Source organism: Carassius carassius, chromosome 7 (assembly GCF_963082965.1).
Source record: "Carassius carassius chromosome 7, fCarCar2.1, whole genome shotgun sequence".
Classification (NCBI taxonomy): Eukaryota; Metazoa; Chordata; class Actinopteri; order Cypriniformes; family Cyprinidae; genus Carassius; species Carassius carassius.
Window position 1 is genome coordinate 1087345 of NC_081761.1, and position 14012 is coordinate 1101356.

The 14012-nt window shown below is 37.7% G+C and overlaps 1 protein-coding gene across 3 annotated transcripts in view; it reads right to left on the reverse strand.

Annotated features, from left to right (window-relative positions):
- Positions 1-1102: 1102 nt before the first annotated feature.
- LOC132143340 (neural cell adhesion molecule 2-like) overlaps positions 1103-14012 on the reverse strand; it is a 227431-nt gene continuing 214521 nt past the window's right edge. Inside the window, exons 16-18 of one of the 3 annotated variants that reach the window (XM_059553466.1) lie at positions 10488-10695; positions 8413-8532; positions 1103-1896 (exon numbers count right to left, since the gene is read on the reverse strand). In XM_059553466.1, the coding sequence (XP_059409449.1) occupies positions 1782-1896; positions 8413-8532; positions 10488-10695 (443 nt within the window). In that variant the 3' untranslated portion in view covers positions 1103-1781. The remainder of the gene's footprint in view (positions 1897-8412; positions 8533-10487; positions 10696-14012) is intronic. The other 2 variants (XM_059553465.1, XM_059553464.1) reach the window with 2 other exon arrangements.

The window sequence follows — 14012 nt, forward strand, 5'->3', positions numbered from 1 at the left end:
AGAATCTCACATTACACAAATATACAGACGCGAATGACTGACATGTGCATTGATAGCGTGTTACACAATTAACGTGTTCTTGTGGCAATAAATGATATAAATTATACTACATGTTTCGTTAATTGAAATAAAGCAATATCAGATTCATAAAAGCACTAAAGCACTAAAATTACTAAAAAATAAAACTTAAAATAAATAATACATTAAAAAAATTATATATTTTTTTATATATAAGTATTTTTGTCTTGTTTTGTATGAATATCTACAAATTCTGGAATTAAGATGCATTTACTCGACAAGTAAAATGAGTCTTGTTTTCTGAAAAAAAAAAATAAAAATCTAAATTTGATCAGTTTTTGCTTAAAACAAGTATGCTGATGGAGTAAGAAAAAGTATCTTGTTTAATCTTTAAATTAAGATTATTTTTCTTACCCAATTGGCAGATATTTTTGCTTGTTTAAGGTAAAAGCTAACAAAATTTGAGTAATATTTAAAAAAAAAACAAGAACAAATATCTTACAATGTTTTACTTTTCAAGTAAATGCATCCTGATTCAAGCAATTATTGATATTTATACTAGAAACCAAAACATAAATACTAAGGAAGCAAATCTTTTTTGTAGTGTATATACGATGCAAAATATTAAATAAGCATAAAATAACATTACAAAAAATAAAAATAAATAAAAATAAAACAATTCAATAATAATAAATGTAAAACAAATGAATTAAAATATAAATATTATATTACAATTACAAAAACTAACTGAATTAGCAATATAGCTTTAGAAACTAATTGAAATAAAATACATTTAAGCAAAACTAATAAAAATGACAAAATCAAAATGACATAATAAATTAGAAAAAATGTAACTAAAATTAAAAGGAAAACTTACATTTATGTATATACATATTTATAAATAATATAACTTTTCAAGCTTCAGTACTAGTCATGATGGACTAACTGTTTGAAGATAATCCTCCTTGAGCAAATTAATTAAACTCTTGTCACGTTCACAGAAGTTTCCTGAATAACGAATTAAAGCAAACTCTAGCAAAACTGCGTTCACAAAGCGTCTGTCAAATATCCACATCTTTGTTTGTGTATTTGCGTACTCACTCTCACATGCGCTCACACATGCACACATTAATCAACATAAATTAATAAGAGCATTTCATCTGGCATCATGGCAGTTGAGCAAATCCAAACTACAAAGTCACTTTACAACAACGTTTTTCCCGGTTTCTTTTGCGAAGTGACCCCTGCATTTAAAACTGATGGCGACGAAACGGAAAACAAGCGTCAGAATTCGACATACATAAGACACACCACCTAGTTCTCGTCGGACATGCCCGGAAAAATATAAGAAATCAAATCCATCTGGATTTTCCCCATGGAAAAGATCTACCAAAGCAGCGAAAAAGCCAAAAACCGATGAAGTCTCTAACACGTTTAGATGAGAAGCCCAGAATCTGACATCATTTAGACTATAGACACAACACAACGTCCCGCTGACCCGACATGCCTGGAAAGTAGAAGAAAGGTCTGGAAATTAATTTCTGGGATCCTCCATAGCCAAACCAAAAAAAATCAGGATGTAAACGCCAACGGAAAAGTAGCAATCAAAGTAGTTTTTTTTTTATCACAAAAACGCAGTCTCTGTTTGCGTTTGAACATATTTACACACCCTTTTTTCTTCACTTTCGTATCTCCGTCATGATTTTTTCTGCTTTCTACATTTGGTCTGAGTTTGTTCGGGCTGGGATCGTCTCCGGGCTCCATTACGCTTTGCTGTCGTCCTGTTTTGTGTGGATGCTGTTGTCCGTGTGGACCTTGATCTCGATCAAGTCCGGCTTCAGCACCTCCTTGCCATTCTCCTCCTTCAGCGGGAGCTTCCTGCAGTCAGAATCAGTGTCATTTAATCACCATTCTCTCATCCAACATGCTTTGAGACACAAACGGGGCCGAACGTGTGACAACAAAAGGAAAAGTCATGCATCTCATTAGCATGCAAATGTTCTTCGACAACAGTCACACGACAAACTGAAAATGTAAGTGGCGTCTGTACATCAGCTGATCATGTTGATGCAAAAAAACAGAGGCTCAAACTACAACCCGAATTCCGGAAAAGTTGGGACGTTTTTTAAATTTTAATAAAATGAAAACTAAAGGAATTTCAAATCACATGAGCAGAGGTGGGTAGAGTACCCAAAAACTGTACTCAAGTAAAAGTAAAAGTACTTCTAGAAATATTTACTCAAGTAAAAGTAAAAGTACTAGTCTTGAATAGTTACTTGAGTAAGAGTAAAAGAGTATCAGATAAAAAATCTACTCAAGTAGTTAGTTACTAGTTACTTTGGGTCATATATACTGTACTGAGCCTATTTTTATTTAGATATATAGATAAAATGTATGTAATGTATGTGTGCGTGTATAAATGTATATATTTCATCAGCCTTTACTCCAATTTATGTAATTTATTATAAAACCCTGTCTGTTTACTTAAGTAACAGATATAGGTGTCATGCCATAACATATTTTTAATACGACTGACTTTATATTAAATGTGAATTTAACATTGAAAGTTAATGTGATATAAATATTGCTACTAATCTTTCATTGTTCAGAAAGAGAGCAAATAACATTTACATTATTAAAGATCATTTTCACTGACAGTCTAGATTTCAATCACTCTCAGAAACTCCCATTAAAATCACTGAAACTGTTAACACTGTGAAATCAATATCTTAATTAAAGATTCGTACACACATCTGCACTTTGTTGTTCCTGCGAGAGAATTCGCCAGAAAGAGGTATTCAGTCAGCGAGCGAGTGAAGGAAGCACCGGCATTTTAGCGATGACTCATCTGAATGCCTCTGATTGGCCAATGCTTTAATAAGCTCAAAGGAATCATGTGTGATTGGTTATAATGCGCAGCGCTGTATAAACGCATCTATCTCTGTATTAAATTTAATAAAATCTTAATCGGCTATTTTTTGTCTTTTGGAAGCTACATTCAACTTGACTCCCCTCTGTTATAAGCCACACACGTACAACAAACTAATGTCACAGTGGTATCGTGTACTGTAATCGAATGTAGCCCAAGTTATTACCTGTTAAACAGTAGACAGCACACGCGGTGTTCATCTAATAAGGATCTCCATCGCTAGCAAATAATAGCCTTTGCAGATTTCAATTCAGTGCAGTTCCAGCCAGCCACGTTTTCAACGCTCTTTCTGTTCTTAAACGTTACAACTCCGAGTGAACCACTTCAGACGCTCAGCGCGTGCGGCAGGGAACTGAACGACTCATTCAAACTGATTCATGAACCAATTCACTCGTTTGCCAATTGGTTTGATCAAGCCTTTGAACAGAATTGACTCAAAAGAATGAATCATTCGCGAATGTGCATCGCTCATTGCCCAGAGAAAAGTAGACGGCGCGTTTGGAATAAACTGAAGCATTATAACATTTATTGCATTAAGATAAAGTAACGAGAGGAGCGTCGCCCACAGTAACGAAGTAAAAGTACAGATTTTTCCCCAAAAATTTACTCAAGTAAGAGTATAAAGTACCCATCTTTAAATATACTCCGAAAAGTATTCGTTACCCCAAAAAATTACTCAAGTAAATGTAACGAAGTAAATGTAACTCGTTACTACCCACCCCTGCACATGAGCCAATATTTTATTCACAATAGAACATAGATAACGTAGCAAATGTTTAAACTGAGAAATTTTACACTTTTATCCACTTAATTAGCTCATTTAAAATTTAATGCCTGCTACAGGTCTCAAAAAAGTTGGCACGGGGGCAACAAATGGCTAAAAAAGCAAGCAGTTTTGAAAAGATTCAGCTGGGAGAACATCAAGTGATTAATTAAGTTAATTGATATCAGGTCTGTAACATGATTAGCTATAAAAGCTTTGTCTTAGAGAAGCAGAGTCTCTCAGAAGTAAAGATGGGCAGAGGCTCTCCAATCTGTGAAAGACTGCGTAAAAAAATTGTGGAAAACTTTAAAAACAATGTTCCTCAACGTCAAATTGCAAAGGCTTTGCAAATCTCATCATCTACAGTGCATAACATCATCAAAAGATTCAGAGAAACTGGAGAAATCTCTGTGCGTAAGGGACAAGGCCGGAGACCTTTATTGGATGCCCGTGGTCTTCGGGCTCTCAGACGACACTGCATCACTCATCGGCATGATTGTGTCAATGACATTACTAAATGGGGCCAGGAATACTTTCAGAAACCACTGTCGGTAAACACAATCCGCCGTGCCATCAGCAGATGCCAACTAAAGCTCTATCATGCAAAAAGGAAGCCATATGTGAACATGGTCCAGAAGCGCCGTCGTGTCCTGTGGGCCAAGGCTCATTTAAAATGGACTATTTCAAAGTGGAATAGTGTTTTATGGTCAGACGAGTCCAAATTTGAAATTCTTGTTGGAAATCACGGACGCCGTGTCCTCCGGGCTAAAGAGGAGGGAGACCTTCCAGCATGTTATCAGCGTTCAGTTCAAAAGCCAGCATCTCTGATGGTATGGGGGTGCATAAGTGCATACGGTATGGGCAGCTTGCATGTTTTGGAAGGCTCTGTGAATGCTGAAAGGTATATAAAGGTTTTAGAGCAACATATGCTTTCCTCCAAACAACGTCTATTTCAGGGAAGGCCTTGTTTATTTCAGCAGGACAATGCAAAACCAAATACTGCAGCTATAACAACAGCATGGCTTCGTCGTAGAAGAGTCCGGGTGCTAACCTGGCCTGCCTGCAGTCCAGATCTTTCACCTATAGAGAACATTTGGCGCATCATTAAACAAAAAATACGTCAAAGACGACCACGAACTCTTCAGCAGCTGGAAATCTATATAAGGCAAGAATGGGACCAAATTCCAACAGCAAAACTCCAGCAACTCATAGTCTCAATGCCCAGACGTCTTCAAACTGTTTTGAAAAGAAAAGGAGATGCTACACCATGGTAAACATGCCCCGTCCCAACTATTTTGAAACCTGTAGCAGAAATCAAAATTAAAATGAGCTCATTTTGTGCATAAAATTGTAAACTTTCTCAGTTTAAACATTTGCTATGTTATCTATGTTCTATTGTGAATAAAATATTGGCTCATGTGATTTGAAAGTCTTTTAGTTTTCATTTTATTAAAATTTAAAAAACGTCCCAACTTTTCCGGAATTCGGGTTGTAACATTTTGCTACAACTATCAATAGCTGGTGACTTCTAGATGACCCTTCGCAGAGAGTTTGATTGACAGGTGATTGACCAATCATACCGCATAATCTGCCTTTGTTTTGTCCGACAAATAAACCAGACACGAGAGTAGATTAACGTCTGTTGACATGAACTCGACAAATGGTATGTATTGACATCTGTGCATGGTAGAAATGAAGTATTTTAATGTTCATTCATGTTTATTTTGTGCTATAACTAGTAGTAAGAGATTATCGGTTTGCATGCCGCTTGAACCGATCTGTCACGACACGTTAAAGAGCCACAAAATGGTATTTATTGTTTGAATTTCTTAAAAAATATATTACATTTGAAAGCTGAGACCTTGTTTCATAACAGAAGTTCTGCTCTGTTTTGTCTGTCAGTGCATTTTAAGTTTGTAAAATGCATTGAAATGTTGTCTTGTCTAGGGCTGTCGCGGTTAAGAAATTACCCCTGCGATTATTATGGGTGGCTCAATATCGCGATATGAGGTTTTACCGCCGTTTTTTTTTTGTATACATACCTAATTTATCCTGATTTTGCTGCATACAAAGCTCTATCATTGAATTATGTAGCATATATTGTTGCTTTTTTAACTGACAGAGAGACACGTTTTAAAACATTTTTGTTTATTGTTAAATGCCAAACAGCAACAAGAACATGCGTTTTCCAATACATTTTTTTTAAGAAATCAAAGAGTTCTAACCTGTATTACACGTATTTGCGCGCGACTTTGGACAGCAGCGGAAATCTAGACCGATTATCGCGCCACCACTGGCCCACCAGGACAGTGGATTCGCGCTGGAGTCGATGCACTCCCCATGCAGATAGCGTGTGTGAGCTCGTTATCTGCTCACGCTCTCTTGGGTATGGGCACTGACGCGGAGGTTGTCCGTGACTTCAGCAGGTTTGCCTGTTACTTTCACGGCTGTATTTTACAGATTTCGCAAAGGCTTCAGCTACTCTTAACTGTCGTCCGGTCTCAGCTGTTCTTTTTGATGTTGCTCCGCGACCTGATGCTTGAGGGGGCAGCTGCGCTGGATGACAGGGGACACTCGAAACGCTTAACATGGCTTAATGTACTAAGACAGTGATATTAACAGACCAAACGCACTAAAAATCATACTAATTAAGTATACTATCTATAAAAAAAATCAGATGAACCCTGAATATGAATGCAACTCGTTTAATAACACGTTAAGCCTTTTCCTCCCATAGAAAACCGTTATAAGAAAGCGCTTAATGTGGCTCAATGTACTAAGACAATGATTTTTAAAAACCAAACTCACTAAACATTATACTAATAAAGTAGTATACGATGTACAAAAAAACAAAACAAAAAAACAGATGATCCCTGATTATGAATGCAAGTCGTTTAATAACACGTTAAGCATTATGATGGTTTTCTATGAGAGGAAAAGGCTTAACGTGTTATTAAACGCGTTGAATTCATATTCAGGGATCATTTGATTTTTTTGTAGATAATATACTTTATTAATATGATGTTTAGTGAGTTTGGTATGTTAATATCACTGTATTGGTAGCCTACATTAAACCACGTTAAGCGTTTAAGAATGTCCCGATGACCTCAAATTAGATGTAGGCTATTGCCGCGTCACAGGAACCTTTTTTGCAGCACATTTTGCATATCGGCTGATTTATATTCGCTGGCTCGCCCTTTTCATTGGGTTGAAAGCCAAAATGTTCCCAAACTGGCGACGTGACATTAGGTTTTGGGACGAGATCGAGCGTCTCCCATCGTTTCAGCCGGCCTATTCAAAACGAACGAAGCACCATAAAGCTACAACGGACTCGCGAGAAAATTACAGTCGTAACCATATTGTATCATTAATGTATATAACATTGAATGCACAGTGACAAATTGAAAAAAAAAACAATAAGGCCACAGCCTCAAAAAAAAAAAAAAAAAAAACACTGCGGTTGCCGCGGTTTCTGCGGTTGCTATCTTTCCTCTGCGGTTTGCTTGTCAATAGCGCGGTATTACAATATTGCCGGTTATCGCGACAGCCCTAGTCTTGTCCAAATAAACAAATAAGAGAGGAAAGTAGATTAAAGTGAGCGGAGTTAAACTTAGAAAAAAAAATTGTGTATTGATGTCTTTAAACGGTTGAAAAAAAAATAGTTCAGATGTTCATTTCATGCTTCTAAATCTCATGAAAATAAATTGTTAAAATCAGTTTCAGAACTTTTTTATGGGCTGATAAACAAAACAACAACAACAAAAAACATTGACAGCCAATCAAAATCCACTAAATTTACAGCTTGAGTATTTAAATGAAATGTGAACATATAAAAATAAAACACACACAAAAAAAATACATTTTTACTTTAAAAACAGCCCCTTAGTGGTTTTAAGGGCTACTAAAAAAACCTTTTAAACTTATAAAAGTAATATTAGAAAAGACAAACTTAAAAAGCCTTGAAATTTGAAGGTTGTGCAGACTTGAGTAATAGTTAACCGTTGCTAATGTAGTTCATAGTTTTTGCTAGGACAGAACAGACTGAAGGACGGCAAACTGAGTTTCTTGGCTGTATTCTGTAAGATCTAAGAGCGATTAGAGTCAAAGACTCTACTGAACATAAACTACTGCTGAAACGTTTGGGGTTGTACTTGGTAATTAGTGTTTATGTATTAAGGCACTTCTGCTCAGCAAGGCTGCATTTATTTAAAAGAAATACAGTCAAAGTTTTGACATTATTACAACTTCAAATACCTGTTTTCTATGTGAATATCTGTTAAAGTGTAATTTATTTCTGTGATGCTCCGCTGTATTTTCAGCATCATTCCTCCAGTCTTCAGTGTCACATGATCTTCAGAAATCATGAAAATATGATGATTTACTGCTCGAGAAACATTTCTGATTATCATCAGTGTTGAACACAGTCGTGCTGCACAATATTTTTGTGGCAACTGTGATTTTTCAGGATTCACAGATGAATAGAAAGTAAAACATTTTTTGAAACAGAAATCTTTTTTAACCTTATAAACATATTTAATGTCACTTTTGATCAGTTTAATGCATCCTTGATGAATAAAAGTACTAATCTCTTTTTAAATAATCTTACTTACTACCAAAATGTTTAAAAGGTTAACTGATTAAACGTCAGCTGTAATGCTGTAATTGTCTCTGACGCACTTCACATTTCAGCTCTAACTCTTACTCTGGCTCTGTCAGAGGAGTCGTCTCATTGGGTTCGTGCACTTGATTGCTGTCCTCCTGGTTAGCAATTCTGTCTTCTTCAGTTCTCATCTCCACGATGGGCTCCTTCGAGCCATCAACCCTACTCACACAAACACACATGCAGGTGTCCATCACACTAAAACACAAGTGCACACTGGGAATGTTCAGAATGGCAACTCAACTTCTATTTCAACATACTTACTGTTTACCATTGCAAGTATATAGAAAAAGTTCAGCCAAAAATGAAAATGTGCTCACCCTTCAGACCATCCAAGATCAGGATGAGTTTGTTTCTTCATCAGGTTTATAGAAATGTAGCATTGCATCAGTGTCTCATCAATGGATGCTTTGCAGTGAATGGCTGCCGTCAGAATGAAAGTCCAAACAGCTGATAAAAACATCACAATAATCCACATGTAATGACTGGAGGAAGCGTTATTATTGATTATAGACTCATGAAAAAACATATTTTGTTTCAGTTTTTGTCTTCTCCAGATGTGGACTGATGGACTGGAGTGCTGTGGATTATTGTGATGTTTTAATCAGCTGTTTGGACTCTCATTCTGACGGCACCCATTCACTGCAGAGCATCCATTGATGAGACACTGATACAATGCTACATTTCTCAAAACCTGATGAAGAAAAAAAAACTCATCTTGATCTTGAATGGATGGTCTGAGGGTGAGCACATTTCCAGCCAATGCAATCTTTGGGTGAACTATTAATAAAACATTGTATTCCATTCTGAACACAATCATCTACAAGTATAGATCTATTAAACATGCTAAGGCATGTTATAATGTCCTTACTTCTTCCTGCACTGTTAGACCGATCTAAATCTCAATCTCCAGAGGTTTTATTATGACTTCTGTCTCAGTGCTAATCATACTATAGCGAGTAATTGTGTATGTGAGAAATAATATCTGAAAGAATCTTCCATTATGACAGTAAACTGACCGGCACTGGAATTAATGCGCCGCTAATGCAAACAGATCAATAGACCCAGTCTTTTATTAGCAAATGAATCTCATGAGGTCTGTCTAATGCTAAAGCGATTCTGATCATTTACTGAAGACACTCAGCAGAACGTTATTAAACGAGCCCATTACTGCATATCTATATGTGCATATTATTAGTAGCGTTTAATGGTAATGGGAACATATTATGAAATAATCTACTGTAAGTTGATGGTGGAATTCAACCCTCATTATTAGATAATGACTGTCAGTTTTTATCAATCATCAGATTCAAAGGAGACAGATTATTACTTCATTAGCAGGCTTTCAAATGTAAATGTTAAAATGATTATACAATCATTGAAATTATGCTAAACGATGCAAACACAGTCTCACAAAGACAACGTTGTTACAACCAAATGACTGTTCAAATGTTTCATGTCGGTAAATCGTTACTTAGTCTCTTCTGCTCAACAAGGCTGCATGAATTTGATTAAAATACAGTAACATTTTTTTAAATATTATTGCAATGTAAAATAACTGATTATAATTTGAATGTAATTTTGAAATGTAATTTAATCCTGTGATCAAATCTGAATTTTCAGCATAATTTTTCCTTTCCTGCTACCCTTCAGAAATCATTCTACGTAATATGCTGATTTGCTAATCAAGTTCAATGTTGAAAACAGTTGTGCTGCACAATATTTTTGTGGATTCACAGACGAATAATAAATAAATTCAAAAGGACAGCATTTATTTGAAACATAAATCTATCTAGATGTCTCTACTGTCACCTTCGACCAATTTCATGCATTCACAATGAATAAAAATATTAATTCCAGGACATGAAATCCTTCAAAAACACATCTGATGTTGATTGAGAAAACAATGTTAGCGCAACATTTTTACTGTAAGACAAAAACAACCTAACATCTCCTAAGACCCAGTAACCGTTCTTCTAGTCTGACCAGCTGCCACATCCTCACAAGTAATCATCCATCACACCAAACGAAAGATCCAGTGCGATGATGAGCGCACGAGAAAGACGGACGGACCGAGAACCGACGGCACTCATGCAAACGAACGCTGATGAACTCACAGATACGCAGCTTTGCCCTCCTCCAGCTCCTTGCTCTTGCCGCTGGTGGAGGTTTTCTTGCTGCAGAGCTTGCGGGTGATGCACATGAGCAGGCCACACTGACGCAGGAAGAAGCAGCTGATGTCCACCAGCACCAGCAGCAGAAGAAGAGCCGCCACGCTAAGTCCCACCACCGCACCGAGGCCCAGGCCGCTGAACAGGGAGTCTGCTGAGACCGGGAGCAAAACACACGCTCAACAGACATGACTGAAAACACACTGATGGATAGAGATATTCAGACGTTTCTTCATGATCATGTTCTGTTTGTGTCTGAGAGAGACGACAAGGCTTTTAACATCTCGGTGTAGTTCAGGGCCACTTACATGTCATTTAATGGGAACAGTACATTTTTTAATAACATGCATCAATGTCTAAATGTTACGCTCTTTCTATTTTTCTATCTATGAATAAGAATAAATGCAAAGCACAACACACTGCTGTCAGATTTGTTTTGCTATATATTTCCAGTATGCATTTATTTATTTATGTATTTTTTTGCCAGGGTCAAATATTACTAAATTCATTCAACATTTATTCATTTATTGTCATATTTTTATTAAAAAAAAACAAAAAAAAACATATATACTATAAATGTTCACAACACTAACATGTGCTGATGGCTGTCCATGTTGCCAGTAGTGTTATTTTTGTATTATTATTATAGCATTTATTAATATTTTCAATTTGAATTTGAATTATTTTGTTCTGTGCTTTTTGTTTTCCATATTTATATTTAGCATTATTTTTATTTTAGTTTTAATTTTATAAATTTTAGTAAAAACATACAGTTTTCACCCAATACTATTATTACGTTATTTCAATAAACAATTTATTTTTTATAGTTTCCTTTAACAATGAAACTTTTCAGTAAACATAACATACATCAAACATCCTATATATATATATATATATATATATATATATATATATATATATATATATGTATATTTCCCTATCTGTCGGTCACTGCGATTTATGTCAAACGACATATGGGGTCTCACTTGGGAGGCCAATCATCTCTGAGTTTAAGAGAAAACGCCAATGAAAATTGGCTAGTGGATTTAACATACCTGAGCCACTCATTAGGCGCCTCCACTCATTAGATTTTTGCTTCGGAGCCGAGTGGTTGTATGAAAGCTGTTATACTCCACAAAGCAATTCATCTGCTGTGTCGGGAAGCTGTTCTGGTTGGCGGTACGGCGCAAACAGTGGTGTCCCTTTCAGCGATTCCCCTGGGCGCTTCAACTAGAGAGCAGATTTCCTAAAAGAGCAAATCACAGACGATTCGCGTCTTTTTAAAGACGCCGTTTCGTCCGTGTCCTTCTGGATGCAGTCGTTTCCTGTTCTCTGACAACGGCCACGATCGTTGTCTTCCGTGTCTGGGCATTCAGCACGCTGAAGGCGCGTTCTTGGATAGTTCATGCACGCACTGCGTGTGTGACCATTGCAACGCTGCGATCGCGTCTCTCCTTTCTTAAAGGGAAGCCTACTCTCACGTTGTCCTGAGACCCCGGCCGGGCCACTCCCTTCTGAGACCAGGTGGTGAACCTGCAAGCGCTGCCCCTGGAGGAGGCAGATCCAGCCTTGGCATTGCTGTGTCCCGTAAGAGCGCTTCACATATACGAGGACCGCACCCAGAGCTTCAGAAGCTCTGAGCAGCTCCTGGTCTGCTTTGGAGGTCAGCAGAAGGGGAAGGCTGTCTCCAAGCAGAGGTTGGCCCACTGGATAGTGGATGCCATCGCCTTGGCGTACCATTCCCAAGGTGAGCCGTGCCCCCTAGGGGTGAGGGCCCACTCCACACCGAGTGTGGCCTCCTCCTATGAGCTGGCGCACGGTGCCTCTTTGGCAGACATCTGTCGAGCTGTGGGCTGGGCGACACCTAACACCTTCGCAAGGTTTTACTACCTTCGTGTAGAGCCAGTATCTTCTCGTGTGTTGGGTAACAGGTAAATTGGCGGGAAGGGCTGACTGGGTGTCAAGCTTGCTGCGCCATTCCCCCTAACACAGGGATGCGAGCGCCTTTCTTCTCCCAGTAGAGTTCCCCAGTTGGCGCACCCTGGTTGAGCATCCTCCAGCACCCTCGGCAGTCAGACTTGGCGGAGCAGTCTGTCGCCATGCCCAGTACTGGTGTTAGCATGCCCGGAGCTCCGGTCAACTCCTGTACTGGGCTAGGTGTCCATATGGCTTGATTGCCTACAGGTAATCCCATATGTGTATTTTTCCACGGTAAGGTTTCCCTCTTGGCAAACAAGTAGCTTTTGTGGCAAGCCACGGCTTGCCGACAATTGCAGTGCCACAGGGTTGTGACGGTGTTCAGGTTGTGGCGTTTTCCATAGGACCCCATATGTCGTTCGACATAAATCGCAGTGACCGACAGATAGGGAACGTCTCGGTTACGTACGTAACCCTCGTTCCCTGATGGAGGGAACGGAGACGTTATGTCCCCATGCCACAACCTTGAACCGGTCGCTGTTGCCGGGACACGTTCTTGGCTTCTCAGGCTCCTCCTATACTATTATAGTATAACAATTTTGAATTAGATTTTGTTTTCATATTAATTTTGCAATTTTATATGCTTTTGACTTTTTAATTTTTTAAATACATTAATATTTAGCTTTATTTTATTCAAGTTTTTGTAACATTGATACTTTAACACCACCTGCTTTCATTTATATATATACAGTACGGACTAAAAGTTTGGACACACCTCATTCAAAGAGTTTTCTTTATTTTCATGACTATGAACATTGTAGAGTCACACTGAAGGCATCAAGGGCTATTTGACCAAGAAGGAGAGTGATGGGGTGCTGCGCCAGATGACCTGGCCTCCACAGTCACCGGACCTGAACCCAATCGAGATGGTTTAGGGGTGAGCTGGACCGCAGACAGAAGGCAAAAGGGCCAACAAGTGCTAAGCATCTCTCGGGGAACTCCTTCAAGACTGTTGGAAGACCATTTCAGGTGACTACCTCTTGAAGCTCATCAAGAAAATGCCAATAGTGTGCAAAGCAGTAATCAAAGCAAAAGGTGGCTACTTTGAAGAACCTAGAATATGACATATTTTCAGTTGTTTCACACTTTTTTGTAATGTATTCCATATATAATTCCACATGTGTTAATTCATAGTTTTGATGAAAACTCTTTCAATGAGAAGGTGTGTCCAAACTTTTGGTCTGTACTGTATATATATATATATATATATATATATATATATATATATTAACCTTATTTCATTAGATTTAGTTTTAGTTTACATCACCGGCTGCCAGTCTATTTGGATCTGTTGTCTTATATTTTTGCAGTAGTCAAATGTTACCTCATTGGCTAATAGTCATATGTTTGAAAAGTGCGTCACTCCTTTATGATAAAATAAAGACAAAAAAGTTAATCTACAAGAAACATGACAGTTTACAATGCACTGAAATGCTTAAAGATGCAATCCAGTAGTTCTTTATTCTTCCTCTGAAAGCATGTACTTAGTGTAGC